We start from the raw sequence: 16,937 nt of genomic DNA, 5'->3' as shown, positions 1-16,937 counted from the left end.
CGGCAGTGAGGCCCTGAGACGGACCATAAGTGTGAATTGTAATGGATTAATATACAGTGTCAGAAGGCACACGAGACCAGGATACGGTCCAACAAATTTGTTTAAAATCACAAGCTTTGCCAGCGCTGCTCCTGGTGCTTGGAAAGCTTCTGATTTCACACAGATTTCTTGGACGCTAATGTGGTAACATGCGACGTCTGACGCTGTCCGCCCAAGGTCCACATCAACACCTGCACTTAACATATACAATGGGGACAAGTCATAATTGAGAAAGTGTGACATCCACCAATGGAGCTGATGATATAAGTTCCATTTTTCATATTTTACTGAACGGAATGAATATTCTTCAGTTCTTTTTTTGGAACATTCCGTTCTATTTCACACACGATATATTCTGCCGCAACGGGACTTGAACTCAGGTGTTGTAAACTGCTTGCTCATTTCGGAACCTAAATTGAACGACGTTCTCACCGTCAATGTCCCTGCGGAGTTCCAACCGCGCATAACTTAAAACAAAGTCTGTGACTGCATTCACCCGAGAGTTTCATCCAAAGCGATTTGTTGCAGCCCGAATCGACTTTGAACAGAAAAATCATGGAACCATTTCACTCTATCCTTAAAATCTACTACACAATTCTTGCTGTCATCGGAATTCCTGGTAAGTGGCGATGACAATCGAAGCTGTGTGAAATATTTCGTGTTTGTTGCAAGATCATTTCAAACCCTGATCGAATGATAAACATTGTACTACTATTCAATCAGTGATGTTCTTTATTTAATTGCGCTGCTGTGTCAGACATTAGTTCAGCGGGAAGCTTTTGCCAGAAACAAATACCTCTGTGAACATGTGCTGATTGTTGGTCCCGAAGGAGAAACGGCTTGCTGTATTTTTGTGTGGCCATTGAGCTGACTGATCTCCGCACTCCAAGGGTATACCTTTCAGGTTTGGCATGTAAACTACGGCCAAGGAGAATATTGTCGCTACTTTCAGAAGATATTTCTGCATAAATTAATATATTTTCGTGTTTTCAGTCGCTGCTGAAAACAGCCGTGATACGTGTTCTGAGTCTTGACACATATTCTGCTTTTATATCCGTGGCTTTTGCCCGTTTTCCGGGAAAGACATGTCGAAGTGAGAACTTAGATACATTTTTTTCGAACAAGGCAGGAATTAGTTCCAGTGTGGTAAATATTAATATCATTTTACCGTTGATACTAAGGTAAACAGCGCATCACTTCATTCACTGGATCACTTCCAAATCTACAACGTTATGACAGAACTATGACCGCAAATAATTAATTCTCATATTACGTAGGACGATATCGCATTTAAAACAATATCACAAAACATTCAGACCAACTTATAGCTGTGTTTGTGTTCCACATGCACTTTCAAATGCCGTTTCTCATCGGACCTGTACAGTGCAACTCTCTATTGCTTTCAACTTCATGTTCTTACTTAGTTTCCTCTTCTGTGCTATTCGTCTTTGAAGCTCCATACCGTGGTGAACTCCATCCGTAATCTGATTGAATGCGTTTCTCCTTTATGCATTTTCGGAAATATTTCTGACATTTTCTGTTGAAAATCTTTGACTTTGTACGCTCTATCAGCCGGAATCCCCTTTTTTTATGTCCATCCTATTACACAAATTCGTAACGTTAACATTCCCATCGGGTCTGTACGCAAATTGACCACTCCTCCTCAAACTAATTTTACAGAGAAACTCGCCAAATGCTGCAGCGTGTTCACACATATACCGAACCTGTTTGGTCAAAAGGTTGACTTCTAAAAGGATTTGCACCTCTGCTATTCTTCCGTATTTGCTTTGTCCAACAGATCGACAATTGCACCCAATGACATTGTAATACAAACAATGTTTTGTGCATGTTTAATACAACAACGCTGATTTTCAATTCCAATTCTCCAGTAATGGACTTTAGTGCTTTGTTTGAACTTTGGTGACATTGTTAACTTACATTTCGTCTTAAATAATTTGTGTGTGCACCTCTAAAAGCCTTTGTTCTTGTCTGTACTTTTCAAAACCTCTGCCCATTTCTACAGTACATGTGCTGGCATTTATTTGAGAAATGTATTGAATTAGTATCGATCGTTCACTTCTGCAGTGTACAGCGTGTGCACTCTGTCTTATTTCAGCAAACTCTGATTTGTCGTCCGCTCGACTGATGCATGAGCGCTCGATGTGAGAATTTGGCTGGGAATAAGCGTGGTAGTTTATGAGGGAAGCTTAGTCACACCGGTTGTGTACTCAGCAGAGTTTAGAAGAATAAAAAAAAAGCTTTAATCACAAATAAATGATCCTGGGAGCATTTGACAGGGTGAATGACGGAGGAATTTCTTTGTCATCCTGTAGGAAGATAAAAAGTCTGGATTGCAGTTTACAGATAGAGGAGACCCCCAGATCAGACAGGCGATCGTTTTTTTTTTTGCGTTCTCCAACGAGCTAAGTATTGAGATTTCTGTTTCTCGGATTTTCAACTTGTTGGAAGTTGATGAATTCTTGACGAAAATGTCAGTCCGAAGTTTTCGCCGGTGATGAACATGACTTAATTCCACAATCAATTTAGTCATAATCCTACTGGATGGTGCAGCTAATCTGGAAAATTAAACAGCCAATTACTGCTCATAACTGGCGTGGTTATACATTCATATGTATTTTCTCAGCTGCCCCTTCTATGCCAGAGCGCGTATTCCATTCATCTTTCTGGCGCATGACTTACAGAGTAGACGGTAGCCTGCCCTTTTCCCTGGTAATCCGCGAAGGACATACTATCCCAACGTATGAGCTCCATTGTGTCATTACAATGCGGAAGAAAGCAATTCGAAATATTGTGTTCAAATATACATTCAGTGGGACAACCCTCCCATCCAATCTTTTACGTTTATGCCCTTAAACTATCTGTCATTCTTTTGAAATACAAAACGGAGTGAACAGAGGGCAAAGATTGTGAAGTAAGAGCAAGTCAAAGCCACTGATGTTCGAAAATGCAAAATCCATTAAGGCCAAACTTGCTGTGAACTGGGACAGTTTACCTTTTTTGGGGGAAAAAAAACTAAGTCTAACTTATTGTGCTGGCCATGGCAACTATTTTAGTTTTCCTCCGTTTTCTCTCTGTGCTTTCCCTTTAACTTAGTGTAGAATCGATATCTTAGGTTCCATTTAGGTAGAAAAATGAAAATGAACAGAACACGGCAACGAAAAGGACAACAGTAGAACCCAGCCGTTGAATATACGAGTCCTACTCGTTTAGCATCTGTGATACTGTGGGCTACGTCTTCGACAACGGAATTAGATTAATTGAGTGATCCTGTTCAACAGGTGCAAAAAGATAGACTGAATATTCTCTTGCTGCGGAAGCTGAAGAAGTTCCAAAACTGATGCTTTTTTTTTCAAGAAAATGAGATTTTCTCTCATTACACATTTTTTTCTAATCCACTAATTTAAAAAAAAATCGACTACTCCATTGGCATAGTTTTTTGTAATTTTGATATTAATTTTCAAATCTTGCTTATCACCACGCATTTCATTGTTGATTTTCTAGACACTTCGATATTCTTTTGAGGCAATCATTTTTTCACCGATTTCTTAGATACAGTTAACGGATTTCAATGTCCCTGGGGATATTGCTCTTCCTTCCTACAAGCCACCCCGTTTCCTTTGTCTCAGTTTGACACTGCCGTTTGAGATGTTGCTGCATTTCATGTCAATGTTTCCTCAGATGTCATTTTTATCGATAGGTCCGCATGAGCTCAGTTCCAGACTGCTGTAGGAGCTGAGGGAGGAAATGACAGGAGCCCTTGCCCGGAATTTTAAGTGGGCAAGTGTCAGTGAAGTGGAGAGGCACCGAATGCAGTTCCACTTTACAAGAAGGGTGGTAGCGTTCCATGAGGACATTGGACAAATGATTTCACATCAGTGTGAGGGAAACCATTGAAGAAAACAGTGAAGGGGAATATGAATATCCATCTGGAGAGACCAGGTTTTATCGGGATAATTAGCATGGTTCTATCAGAGGGAGGTCATGCGCAACAGATTTGGTTGAAAATTGTGAAGATCTAACCAAGTGCGTAGATAGTGATACAGAATTCAATGTCATTTACATGGGTTTCATCAAGATGTTGGACAAAGTCATACATGGGAAAATGATCAAGAAATTAAATACTGCTCAGATGCTGAACAACATAATAAATTTGACACCAAGTTGGCTCAGTGTCAAGAGATGGAGAGTGGGTAGTAGAATGCATGTTTATGTGATGGTCGCCTAGGTTGCAGTGGTGTAATGCGGGAACTTTATTGTTTGTGGCATTCGAAAATGACACAAATGTGAATATTGTGTGTTGCGCGATGGATGGGTGGTGGTAGGTAACTTCGGGATGACACAAAGTACAGCAAGGTGGCTTACAGAGAAGATGACTGTGTTGGTTACAGGTGAATATAGATGACTTAGATGGGCAGATGAATGGCAGATGGAATTTATTGCTGAAAATTGTGAAGTGATACACTTTGGAAGTAACAAGGCAAGAGCATACTCAAATGAAGGGAAGACACTCGGAAGTCAAAGGAATAGAGCAATCTTCAGATACTTTCCCACAGACCGTGTAATGTGGCAAGCCAGGTCAATAGGATAGTTCCGTTGGCACACATTTTGCTTACATATATCAGTTGAGGCATAGAATGCAAGAGCAGGAGTTTATATTAACACTTGAAGTACTGTGTGAATTTCTATTCATGATTCAATGTGAAGTTTGTGATTTCAGTTAAGTAATTGCAGAAGAGAGTCACCGAAATGCTGCCTTGGATGGAACATTTGAGTCATCAAAAGAGATGTGGACAGCTCAGTTTTCCTTCTTTGAAGCAGAGAGGTTTGTGGGGAACCTGACAGAGGATAGAAGATTGAGGGGCATATGCACGTGCAGATGGGAAGCAGTCATTGATCCCAGTGAAGGCAAGAGTTATAGGGGTAATTTGAGGAATTGTGTTTGAACCAGAGCTTGGTAGGTATCTAGAATGTTGTGCTTTGGAAGGTAGTGTAAAGTGGTTACCTCATATATTTTAAAAACGTAGTTGCTCAACACTTGAAGCATCACAAGATTCAACTTGATAGACCAAGTGATGTAAGTGAGATTAGTGGAGGTAATAGAACATTTTTGGCAGTATCGACTGAATGGGCTGAAAGGTCTCTTCTGTCCTGTATACTTCTCTGATTCTGTAATCAAGCATGCAGTTTCTCTCTTCAATGGAGGTTTAAGACCCATGAACATTATACCCGTGAAAGAGGTGCCAATTTTCATTTATTTGTTGAAATCAATCTTGATACACAAAAGTTGGATTTATCTTGTATTCAATGACTTAAAAGTTCAGCCTCTGACACTGCCAGATACACAGAATATCTGGTCAGTAATTGTTAATTTGTTTTGTTTCATTTTACAGTTAACCTCATGACGATTTTGATCCTATCTCAGGGAAGATGTGGTCTTTCAATTTGTACAACTCGCTACCTGGTGTCCATGACAACAGCGGACTTGCTGGTTATTATCACTGCAGTCTTATTATATCGGGGTAGTTCTTATTATTTCCCAGAATCCTTCCTACAAATCACACCTGTGTGCCGTGCTACCTTTGTCCTACTTTATGCAGCCTCAGAATGTTCTGTCTGGTTTACTGTCACTTTCTCCTTTGATCGATTTGTGGCCATTTGTTGCCAGAAGCTGAAAACAAAGTATTGCACTGATAAAAATGCAGCTGCGATTTTATCAATGACCTGCATTCTCATCTGTTTTAAAAATGTTGCATTCTACTTTAGATTTGAACCTGGTGAAATAATTGACAGTATTCCTTGGTTCTGTAAGGAAACTCCAAGCTATTATAGTGCACCAGGTTGGGTGGCATTTGACTGGTTTAGTAAGATTTTTACTCCATTGCTCCCATATGTCTTAATTTTGTTGCTGAACACTTTGACAGTCAGACACATTCTGATGAGCAGTCTAGTGCGTAAGAGACTGAGAGGCCAAAGCAAAGGGGTCAATCACAATGACCCAGGGATGGAGAGCAGAAAGAAGTCGATGCTGTTACTCTTCACGATATCTGGCAGTTTCATACTCCTGTGGCTTTTATATGTTATAAACTTCATGTACTACATAATTTCTGGTTTAAATTCTGAGAATTACAGTGAAGTTTTATATATCTTTGCAGAAGTTGCAGTTATGCTGGTGGACTTAAGTTGCTGTTCAAACGCATTTATTTATGGGGTGACTCAATCCAAATTCAGGGACCATTTTATGAGCATGGTGAAAAATCCCATGATGTTACTTATGAAATTAATTCATAAACAAACAAATTAAGCACAATTTAGATGTTGGTCATAAGGTCTCCATTTCGTCATTAACTTCAATCAAAGGAATATTATCAGAATGTGATGAGATTCTAAATTTAACCTCTGTTGAGGTGGAGGGAGGCCATTTTACAGGGTGGATAGGAGATTGAGAAGGATCTCTGATGGACAAAATCGTAAAGAGGAGATACAAAATTTCTGTCTTGTCATCTTCAATTTTCATCTAGTCACAACTGTTCTGAAAGAAAAGAAAATACTTATTAAAAATGCAAAATGCTCTGATTCCATTCAGTGTGTGTCCCTTCCATTCACCATCCATGCAGTTCTCACTTTCACTTACTCTCTCACTTTAGGACGGTTAAATTTGTGTTTGTAGAAGGCCTGTCAGTTTGGCTTTGGGATCAGAGTGATGATGCTGAACCCTGGACATGCAAGGCATGCCAATTGGAACACAAGATTTGAAAGCCTTATTGAACCAAGTCAGATTCTGGGTTTTACGTGAGCTGATTTTGCAAAGAATGCCATCCTTCCATGCCCTGCCACTTCTTCTTTTGTTTTGATAACTGCTGCCATCCTCTTAATACTGGAAAAAGGAAAAAGAATGATCACCTCATTCGAGGTAACTGCAGAAGAGGAATGTGCAAACTGGGTGATATGTTGACAGGAAAAGTAAATCTAGCTGATTTTCAAGAGAAATCAGCCATGGAGTTATTCTATATCTGAAAGCTCCATTTAGCCTCCTCACTGTTCAATTTGTTATTTGATTCAAATATATTCAATTATCTAACACATTTAATCCAGTAAATGACAAAATCTCCATACTACTTAACAAAAGGAAAATAGATTGATTGAGGAAGCCATTCTTGAAGAGGAAGGTAAATGCAGAGAAGAAGGTGAATGATGTGGAACCATGATGTCAGTGTCAACAAGCAGAAACTAATGACTACCCAGCTTCAGCAATGGAATTGCAAATTAAACAAAATGAAAAACAATCTACTTTTTTCATTCTTCTGTGTAACACTTTTTTTTCATATCCAAGACATCCTGGCCCTTCTGTAGATCGTGCATAACTTACCTCAAATGTTTGCTATGTGGGATTAAGATTAGAAAAAAAAAATGAATTAGCACATGGATGGGAAAGGTTAAGAAGGATATGGACCAAAAGCGGGCAATTGGAAATCACTAACTGAGGACCATAGTCATAATAGAACATAGAACATAAAGCAATACAGTGCAGAAAAGGCCCTCCAGCTCTTGATGTTGCGCCAACCTGTGAACTAAGCTAAGCCAATCCCCCTACACTATCTCATCATCATCCATATGCTTATCCAAGGACTGTTTAAATGCACCTAATGTGGCTGAGTTAACTACATTGGCAGGGAGGGCGTTCCACGCCCTTACCACTCTCTGAGTAAAGAACCTGCCTCTGACATCTGTCTTAAATCTATCACCCCTCAATTTGTAGCTATGCCCCCTCATACAAGCTGATGTCTTCATCCTCAGAAAAAAAACTTTCACTGTCCACCCTATCTAATCCTCTGATCATCTTGTATGTCTTTATTAAATCCCTCTCAGCGTCCTCTCCAATGAGAACAGACCCAAGTCCTGCAGCCTTTCTTCATAAGGCCTTTGCTCCAGACCAGGCAGCATCCTGGTAAATCTCCTTTGCATCTTGTCCAATGCTTCCACATCCTTCCTGTAATGGGGTCTCCAGGACTGCACGCAATATTCCAAGTGAGGCCACATTAGAGTTTTGTACAGTTGCAGCATGACATCATGGCTCCAGAACTCTATCCCTCTACCAATAAAACCTAATGGGCCAGTTTGGGCTGGAGGGCCTGTTTCCATGCTGTATGATTCTCTGACTCTGTGACCCTCCAATAGAAATCCATTGCATCCTATCAAAATCTTTACCATAATCAATTCTTTACGTCATGGCTTGAGAAAATTCCAGCAAGTTTGTTAACCATGATTTCCCTTTTACAATTTTCTGCAGACTGTTCTCACATACGAACCAAAACTGTTCCATTTGACTGCTAACTATGTGGCAAATAATTATTTCTACATCCTAACCCATCACTGGGTTAAAGAGAAAAATATGCGTTTAAGTTTTAAAACAAAGCTCTGATGCCTAGTATTCTCCAGTCTTTTGGAGCCTCACTGAATGAAGGGAAAACTTACAGTTCACAACCTGAAACATTGTGATTTTCAGGATCACTTCTTTGAATCACCTTGGACACATATCAGCTGGTCCCGGTGTCGTTTCAGAATGAAACACCAGAGTTTATCTAATTTCTTCCTTATCCATGTCTTATTCATATAGAGGCAAAGCTTCTTCCTCTGCCACCAAAGATTGGGCAGTATCTACCTTCCTGTAAAAGACAGAATCAAAGTATTAATTGAATTACTCATTCATGTGCCTGCCTCCAAATGTGGATAATAATTTTGGACCTGAAACAGTCCACTCCACCTTTTCCCACTATTTTCTTCGTTATGATTGTGTCAAACACAATGAATTTCCTCTTTTTGTAGGTTGTCAGTCTTTATTCATAAATTCTGTTTGCTTCTCTAACAGCCTTTTCCATCGACCCTCTGAATGGTCTCTTTGGCACCAAGTCCTGAATTGTATTTCCTCCTGACACTTGTCATAAGCACTCTTCTGTTTATTTTTAAATCTTAATTTTGATGCATTTTTAATCCAGCTTGTCCTACATTTCTGTTTTGAGGAATATGCCTTCACTGTAAGCAAATAATCTTTACTTAGAAGGTATCCTGTAAATTACTTTCCACTTACTTTAGTAGTTGAATCCATTCACCTAGGTTTTTCTTACTCTGGTTTGTTATCCTCAAACATCTTTTGAGAGCTTTCAACAAAAACAGTTTTCTGAATGTTCCTGCTCTGAAACTTGATACCCCTGTTCAGCTTCATTTCCAAGAGCCAGATTCATACTTCATTCCTTCTCAAATAACTAGAGATGACCTTTTCAGGAAGTGTCTTGAATGCAGTCTGTAAATCCTTGCTCCTCTCAGTCAATCACACTATGTGTCACCAGTCTACATTTAAGTTCCTCATTATAATGACGCTATAATGCTCATATCTCTCACAATTTCTTCCGCAGCATTGTTCCTCCACATTTTTCTCTATATTTTATGGTCGAAAGCTTGAAAGAGGGGATGTCAAAAATACTTTTAATTCCCTAACTCTTGCCAATTTATTCTTTCCTCAAACCCTTAGGGCCATTATTTTTCTTTTCTCCAGCACAACAACAGCCTCTTTAACGAATATTGAATACTCCCTCTGTTTCCTTCTTTTTCCTTCATTAATGAACAGCTTGTCCTCAGTAACTGTAACACCAGGTACTACTTTTTCTTTATCAAGGTCTGCTAGATATAATGTCACAGGTCCATTTCACAATTTGTGCTCAAAACACCCCTTATGAACGCTACTCCATGCGTTCACATAAATGAACAATAACCCTGTTCTTGACTGATGCTTCATTACATTCTCCCTAACTCCATCTTCACTTATGAACTGGAAATTCTGAACTGTTCTTCACGTGATATGAGAATCCTAATATTCTTCTGTAATCTTCTCTTTTTCTTTCCAAATACCTGACAAGTTATTTCAAAATCTTCAAACTTCATAAGCAAAATGCACCCATGGAAGTCAGTTACAATTCTGTTTTGGTGCAAGCTATGTGGTTGGAACAGGGGCCAACTCCCCATGAGCAAATCCCAGTGCACTCAGGAGTCGAAAGAACTCACTCTTGTGTCGTCCTTCCATGGAGATCTTCATCTGCTACGCACTTCTCTTTCTGTGTCCATCTGCACATGGCAATTGGGATACCAGGAGATTGCTACATTTGAGCTGCTGCTTACTAACATTGTCCTTCACATCCTGAATTCATACTTCAGGATTTCATTGAACTCCTAACTAAGTTATCAGTACCAACATGGGCCGTGACCTCCAGCAGGTCACAACCATCCAAAAGCATTTCCTGCAGTCATACCATTCTAGAAAGTCTGTGGCCACCAAAATGCTTCTATGTTACCATAATTAATGGATTCCCTCTCATAATTATTCTTCTTTCTGTACTCCTGTATGGTTGAATTGGTGGGACGTCCACAAATGTGGCATGACTGCAATGCTCTGAGCAGCCAATGTCCTCACCATGTTTCCAAAATGCAATATTGATTTGCAAGTGGGATCTCAGGGAATCCATTGATGACCTGATGGTCTCTTTTTATCTGCCTGACGTTCATCACTACCTCTTGTGTCATTAGACCCTTAAGTGGCATTGCAACCAAAGGCTCAGGCTGGTAGAATAGTTAAGGTAAACAAGTTAAATTGACAAAGCATGGACAAGTACAGCAGAGAATGAAGGAAGACTGATTAATTAAACTGAAATAATTGCTATGCAAGACAACTGGCAGGTAAGGCAGATGACCTCAGCGCATGGATGGGGAAATGGGCCTGGAACATAATTTGTGTTACAGAATGCTGTCTGTGAGAGGGACAGGACTGAATGCTTCATCTTTTTAGGTATAGAGTAGAAAAAAAGAGGCAAGAGAGAAGGAAAATGGTGTTGTTCATTTGGGATAATATTTTGGCCGTACCTGGAGAGGATATTCCAATAGAATTGTGTAATAAAGCTCTTTTGGTGGAACTGAGAAATAAGAAGAAGATGATTGCCTTGATAGGATTGTGCTATAAACTCTCCAATGGTCAACAAGATATTGAGGAGTAAATATGTAGGGAGATGTTAGATTCTTGTAAGGATAATAAGGTTGTAACGGCAAGGGATTTTAACGTTATAAACATCGAATGACTGCCATAATGTTAAGGGCTAGGATGTGGAGGATATTCTTATGTGTTTTGAAGAAAAATGTGTTATCCCATATGGGGCTGCACCTACTACAGAAGGTGAAAAACTTGAACGTCTCTTGGGAAATAAGCAGGGCAAGTGACTGAAATGTCATTTGGTGGAGCACTTTGGCTCCAGTGATCATGATTCTAATAGTTTTTGAATTGGCTGCAGAAAAAGGATAGCCTTGCTCTAAAAGCTACTGTATCAAATTGGAGCATGGCCAATTTTGACAATATTTTCAGGAACATTCAATAATTGATTGCAGGAAACTGTTCTCAGTTGAAGGAAATTCAGGCAATTTGGAAGCTTTCAAAAATCAGATAACAAGAATCCAGAGACAACATATTCCTGTTGGCATGAAGGGCAAGTCTGCCAGTGCAGGAAGCAGTGAACTACCAGTAATATTGGGCTTTTGTCAAGAAAAAGAAGAGGCATATGTCAGATGTAGTCAAAGGAGTCCTTGTTTTAGGGAATCCAGGAGTACACTTGAGTGGGAACTCAGGAAGGCAAATAGGGGACATGAAATAGCAGTGGCTAATAATATTAAGTGGACATCAAAGAAATGCATTAAGGTGAAAAGAGTAATGAGCGAGAGAATAGGGCCCGTTACATCTCAGCCAGGACATGCTTGGAACCTCAGGAGATGGGTCAGATACGAAACAAACCTTTCCCATCAAAATTCAGCATTGGGGTAGGTATGAAAGTTAGAGATCTCGGGGAAATAAACAATGATATCTTGAAAAGAGTCCACACGACAGAAGAGGTATTGCTAGAGCTCTTAAAAAGAATAATGATTGATAACCCCCGGGACTGAGTCAGTTGTACCCTAGTACATTGTGGTAAGTTCGGGGAGAGATTACAGAACATCTTGCAGAGATGTTTGTATCCCTGGATGACATAGGTAAGATGCTAGGAGCCTGCAAGGATGGCTAATGTTGTGCCATTAATTGAGGGAAAAAAAGCTGCAGAGTAAAGGCAGGGAACTCAAGACCAGTAAGCCTGAATTCAGCATTATGTATGTTGTTAGAGGGGATTCTGGAAGACCAGGACATGCATGCATTTTCAAAGCAATGCTTGGTTAGAAATGATCAGCTTGGCTTTGTGCATGGAAAATCATATCTCACAAACTTAATTCAGTTTTTTTGAAGCAACGACAAAGAAGATAGATAAAACAGAACATTAGATCTTGTCTGCATGAATTTTAGCAAAGTCTTCAATAAGGTTCTGCAAGTTCATTGAGTTAGTAAGGTTGGATTACATGGGATCCAGGGAAAGCTAGTCAGTTTGATACAATTTTGGCTTGAACTTGGGAAACAGAGAGTGGTGGCCGAGGGTTGTTTTTGAGATTGGAGCCTGTGACCCATAGTTTGCTGCAAAGATTGGTGCTGTGCCAACTGTTGCCTTTAATTAATATCAATGATTAGTATGAGAATATAAAGGCATTGTCAGTAATTTTTCAGATGATAACAAAATTGGTGGTATTGTGGACAGTAAAAATGACTGTTAAGTTTACGATGAGATCTTGATAAACAGGGTTAATGAGCTGATGTGTGGCAGTTGCAGTTTATTTTAATAAATGTGAGGTTTTGCATTATGGGAAGATAAATCAGAGAAGGACCTACGCAGTTAATGGTAGGTCCCTCAGGAGATTTGTCGGACTGAGAGTCTGAGGGGTGCAGGTGCATAGTTCACTGCAAGTGGATTCGCAGGTTGACAGTGCTGTGAAAAAGACATTTGGCAGGCGTGTTTTAATTGGTTACAGCAGTGAGCACAGGAATGGAGATGTTGTGGCTGTACAGGAGATTGGTGAGGTCAGTTTTGCAATACTGCACACAATTCCACTTGCCTTGCTGGGAAGGATTTTATTAAACTGGAATATTAGCAAAAGCATCTTACAAGCTTGCTGTTTGTACAGGAGGATTTGAGTTATAAGGGAGATTAGATAGGTTGTGACCTGTCCAAGGTTTTAGATTAGATTTGCAGCTTGGGTTGTGGATGTTGTGGTTGGTTGGGTGGCGGAGCTGTTTAGTTGTTCTGCAAAAGTTTCTTTACCCTACTGGGTAACATCATTAACACAACCTCGGATGAAGCATTCCACCCAAAACATTAAACGGTTGAGTCGTTTAGATTTAAGCCTGATGGTGGTTTCTAAAATCATAGAGGCATAGATAAGGAAATGTTCAAAGTGCTAAAAACGCAGGTGCACTCATTGATTCAGAAATCTCCCCTCCACCACAACCCTCGCTATCTAAGTCGCCTCCTCTCGAAGTAAACACCTTTCCATCACTCTAACCTCGTGCCGCTCTCCAGATCTCCCAGACTCTGTAACCTCATGCATAACATTACTTCCCACAGTCTCTCTTAACCCTCCAGGCCATAAACCACAACTGTGTAGCATCTTCCAGTCGTACAAATCTGCTTACTTCTCCAAATTATCCCAGGTCCTACACAACTCCGGCAACCATCATCACTGCCTCCCACAGCCGTGGAACATGGTTGACCTGGACAGGATGGACCGAAGTTTTAAATTCGGTGCTGTAGGATTTCATGATTCTGAAAGTGTGGGTTGTTTATTTTACTCCTTGCTGAGCTATAACGCCATCAATTCTACTCCTGTTGTATCTCGAAGTAAGATTCATTCTTCAGCTTCTGATTTAGTATCTATTTTTGAAAGTTATTCTACGCTTCAAAATATTTTTTTCACTCGAGGATTTACAATTCGGCGCTCTGTTTGGCAAATCTTTGATATACTCTTCCAACAATATTGTTTCATTCACGTTATGTGCTTACTTACTTGGTAAGTTTATTTTTTTTTGCTTTACACAGAAAGAACAACTCGTCAGATGTATTCCGACATCCAGGAGCGGTATCCCGCAGTAATAATGATCGATGCTATTTTCTATGACAAATTGAAAATTCCACCTTTCTCACCGGCTCCACTCTATGTACGCTGTTATAAATAATAAACAATAAATTATGGAAATATTTCCCATTTCGTATCACAATTGTTCTGTTTACTGCATTACATTTGGAACAATTTTTTTCCCTTCCTGATCTTTCCTTTATCGAAAAGAAGTCGCCCCGCTTTCTATCCCCCTCAGCCAGAACTTTAAATTAATCCAACCGTATCGCGTTAGTTACAACCTTTCTAACTCTCGTGATCTACACACTTTCAGGGCCGCACGGTGCCTCACAGTGCCAATGACCCGGGCTCGATACCAACCAAGGGCGATTGTCTGTGTTAACAAAGTGTGGAGCTGGATGAACACAGCAGGCCAAGCAGCATCTCAGGAGCACAAAAGCTTACATTTCGGGCCTAGACCTTGCGTCAGAGAGGGGGATGGGGAGAGGGTTCTAAAATAAATAGGGAGAGAGGGGGAGGCGGACTGATGATGAATAGAGGAGAAGATAGGTGGAGAGGAGAGTATCGGTGGGGAGGTGGGGAGGGGGATAGGTCAGTCCGGGGAGGACGAACAGGTCCAGGAGGCCGGATGAGGTTAGTAGGTAGGAAATGGAGGTGCGGCTTGAGGTGGGAGGAGGTGATGGGTGAGAGGAAGGACAGGTTAGGGAGGCGGGGACGAGCTGGGCTGGTTTTGGAAGGCAGTGCGGGAGGGGGAGATTTTGAAGCTGGTGAAGTCCACGTTGATTCCATTGGGCTGCAGGGTTCCCAAACGAAATATGAGTTGCTGTTCCTGCAACCTTTGAGTGGCATCATTGTGGCACTGCAGGAAGCCCATGATGGACATGCCGTCTGAGGAATGCGAGGGGGAGTTAAAATAGTTCGCAACTGGGAGGTGCAGTTGTTTTTTGCGAACCGAGTGGAGGTGTTCAGCAAAGCGGTCCCCAGGCCTCCGCTTGGTTTCCCCAACGTAGAGGAAGCCACACCGGGTACAGTGGATGCAGTATACCACATTGGCAGATGTGCAGGTGAACATCTGCTTAATATGGAAAGTCATCTTGGGGCCTGGGATGGGGGTAAGAGAGGAGGTGTGGGAGCAAGTGTAGCACTTCCTGCGGTTGCAGGGGAAAGTGCCGGGTGTGGTGGGGTTGGAGGGGAGCGTGGAGTGGACAAGGGAGTCTCAGAGAGAGTGGTCTCTCCGGAAGGCAGACAAGGGTGGGGATGGAAAAATGTCTTGGGTGGTGGGGTCGGATTGTAGATGGCAGGAGTGTCCGAGGATGGTGCGTTGTATCCGGAGGTTGGTGGGTGGTATGTGAGGGCGAGAGGCATTCTCTTAGGGCGGTTATTGCGGGGGCAGGGTGTGAGGGATGTGTTGCGGGAAATGCGGGAGACACGTTTTCTAACCTGTTCTGAAAACGCAGACCTTCGTCTCACTAGATAGAAGACCATAGTGCATCGCAGTGGTTGATGGGAAGCTTTTAATACAGAGGCCAGGTAAATGTGAAGGGCCTTGAGCAGTGTACATCTCATACGTAGCGAAATATAGTCTATGATGTAGGACCCGAATGAACTGATTCAACTGGAAATGTTTGCTCAGTTTCGAGAAATACTATCCGTTCCCATGGAATCAAATTATGTCACATGAAATTTGTCACCGTCATTTAGTAAGGGACTCCTTTCAATTATTTATTGTTTTGTCTTTTGCTGTCAGTATGGATTCTTTCATGATCAGCGTTCTTTCGTTAGTTTCGTAATTACGTTAATTTCATGAAGACAATCATACGTCATCTTGCACAAAAAAATACTCAGTCATTACTTCGCTGGCTATAATCATTTGCAGTTAGAACTTTCTTTAGTGGAATGATAATCACGGAGTCAAATGGATGATTGTGTCTTCCCTGATGTCTTCTAACCCTCCTGCAATGAATGAAATTGTGTCTTGATTCTAACGCCAATTAGATCTATACCGAACTTTTGGAAAACAAGTTCAGATGCCTGGGTTGGCTAAATCACAATCCTTGATTTTTCTGAAATAAAACAAAGTTTATGCACTGTTCCAGTTCACCTCAACTGTCAAAATTCTATAATATATAAATTATATTAATCCGTCAGGTGTTCACAGTCATCTGTTCTCTGACACATACTAGATTTGAGCGCTTATCCAGACGACAATCCTCCAGACATAAAAATATCCAAAAACCAACAGTTGACATCAGGTTTTACCATTGATGACTCCCTCAGTATCAACATCCTGGGGGTTATCATTGTCCACAACGGAGCTGGAGTTGACATAATAATAGAATGTCTACAGGAGCAGCTCAAAGACTATGCACACTGGAGTGAAAACCTCACACGTTGGCACAAGTCAAAAACTGCTGAAGAAAATTAAAATTCCTTTGAGTATCCAAAGAGAAAGAAAGAGACACTATGTTTTGGAGTCCAATATGATTCTTCTCCAGAACCGAAAGTGCTGAAAGATTGTGTGATTTTACGTCAGAAGGGAATGAAGTTTAAGTGGTGCAGAGACTGAGACTATTGAAATAGAGTTCTAACGGCAGGAAAGAAATGATCAGCTTCAAAATGCATGCAATGTTAGGTGTAGAAAGGAGAGAAGTGTTTTCTGCATTGAAAATAATGCCAGCAAGAGACAAGTAAGGCTCAGATGTGGGGAGGTTGAGGGATGCTCTGAGGAGGTTGTATGTTGTAAATAGAAGGCAGGAGTAATGCTGCTAAGTTGCTGAATTTAGTATGATGTCCTAGAGTAAACTGCCTCAATGGAAAATGAGCTGTGTGCTCCTTTCAGCTTGTGTTAACCTTCT

General features: G+C 40.8%; 1 protein-coding gene across 1 annotated transcript; it reads left to right on the top strand.

Annotated features, from left to right (window-relative positions):
• The first annotated feature begins 553 nt into the window (after positions 1–553).
• On the top strand, positions 554–16,507 carry LOC125467662 (probable G-protein coupled receptor 139). The gene is made up of 3 exons (XM_048563799.2): positions 554–658; positions 5,451–5,897; positions 16,266–16,507. Exons 1-3 carry the CDS (start codon positions 595–597, stop codon positions 16,505–16,507), a joined length of 753 nt encoding a protein of 250 aa, XP_048419756.2. The 5' UTR covers positions 554–594.
• The last annotated feature ends 430 nt before the right edge of the window (positions 16,508–16,937 follow it).

The sequence above is a fragment of the Stegostoma tigrinum genome, chromosome 34 (assembly GCF_030684315.1).
Source record: "Stegostoma tigrinum isolate sSteTig4 chromosome 34, sSteTig4.hap1, whole genome shotgun sequence".
In the NCBI taxonomy this organism is placed as follows: Eukaryota; Metazoa; Chordata; class Chondrichthyes; order Orectolobiformes; family Stegostomatidae; genus Stegostoma; species Stegostoma tigrinum.
The sequence above is the reverse complement of the archived record's forward strand: the minus strand, read 5'-3'. Positions and strand labels throughout refer to the sequence as shown.

Excerpts from the sequence above, each read along its gene's own strand:
- LOC125467662 (XM_048563799.2), top strand. The coding sequence starts at position 595 with ATGGAACCATTTCACTCTATCCTTAAAATCTACTACACAATTCTTGCT. Across the intron at positions 659-5,450 it reads TGCTGTCATCGGAATTCCTG|TTAACCTCATGACGATTTTG; the intron begins GTAAGTGGCGAT and ends TTCATTTTACAG. Across the intron at positions 5,898-16,265 it reads AAGCTATTATAGTGCACCAG|ATTTGAGCGCTTATCCAGAC; the intron begins GTTGGGTGGCAT and ends GACACATACTAG.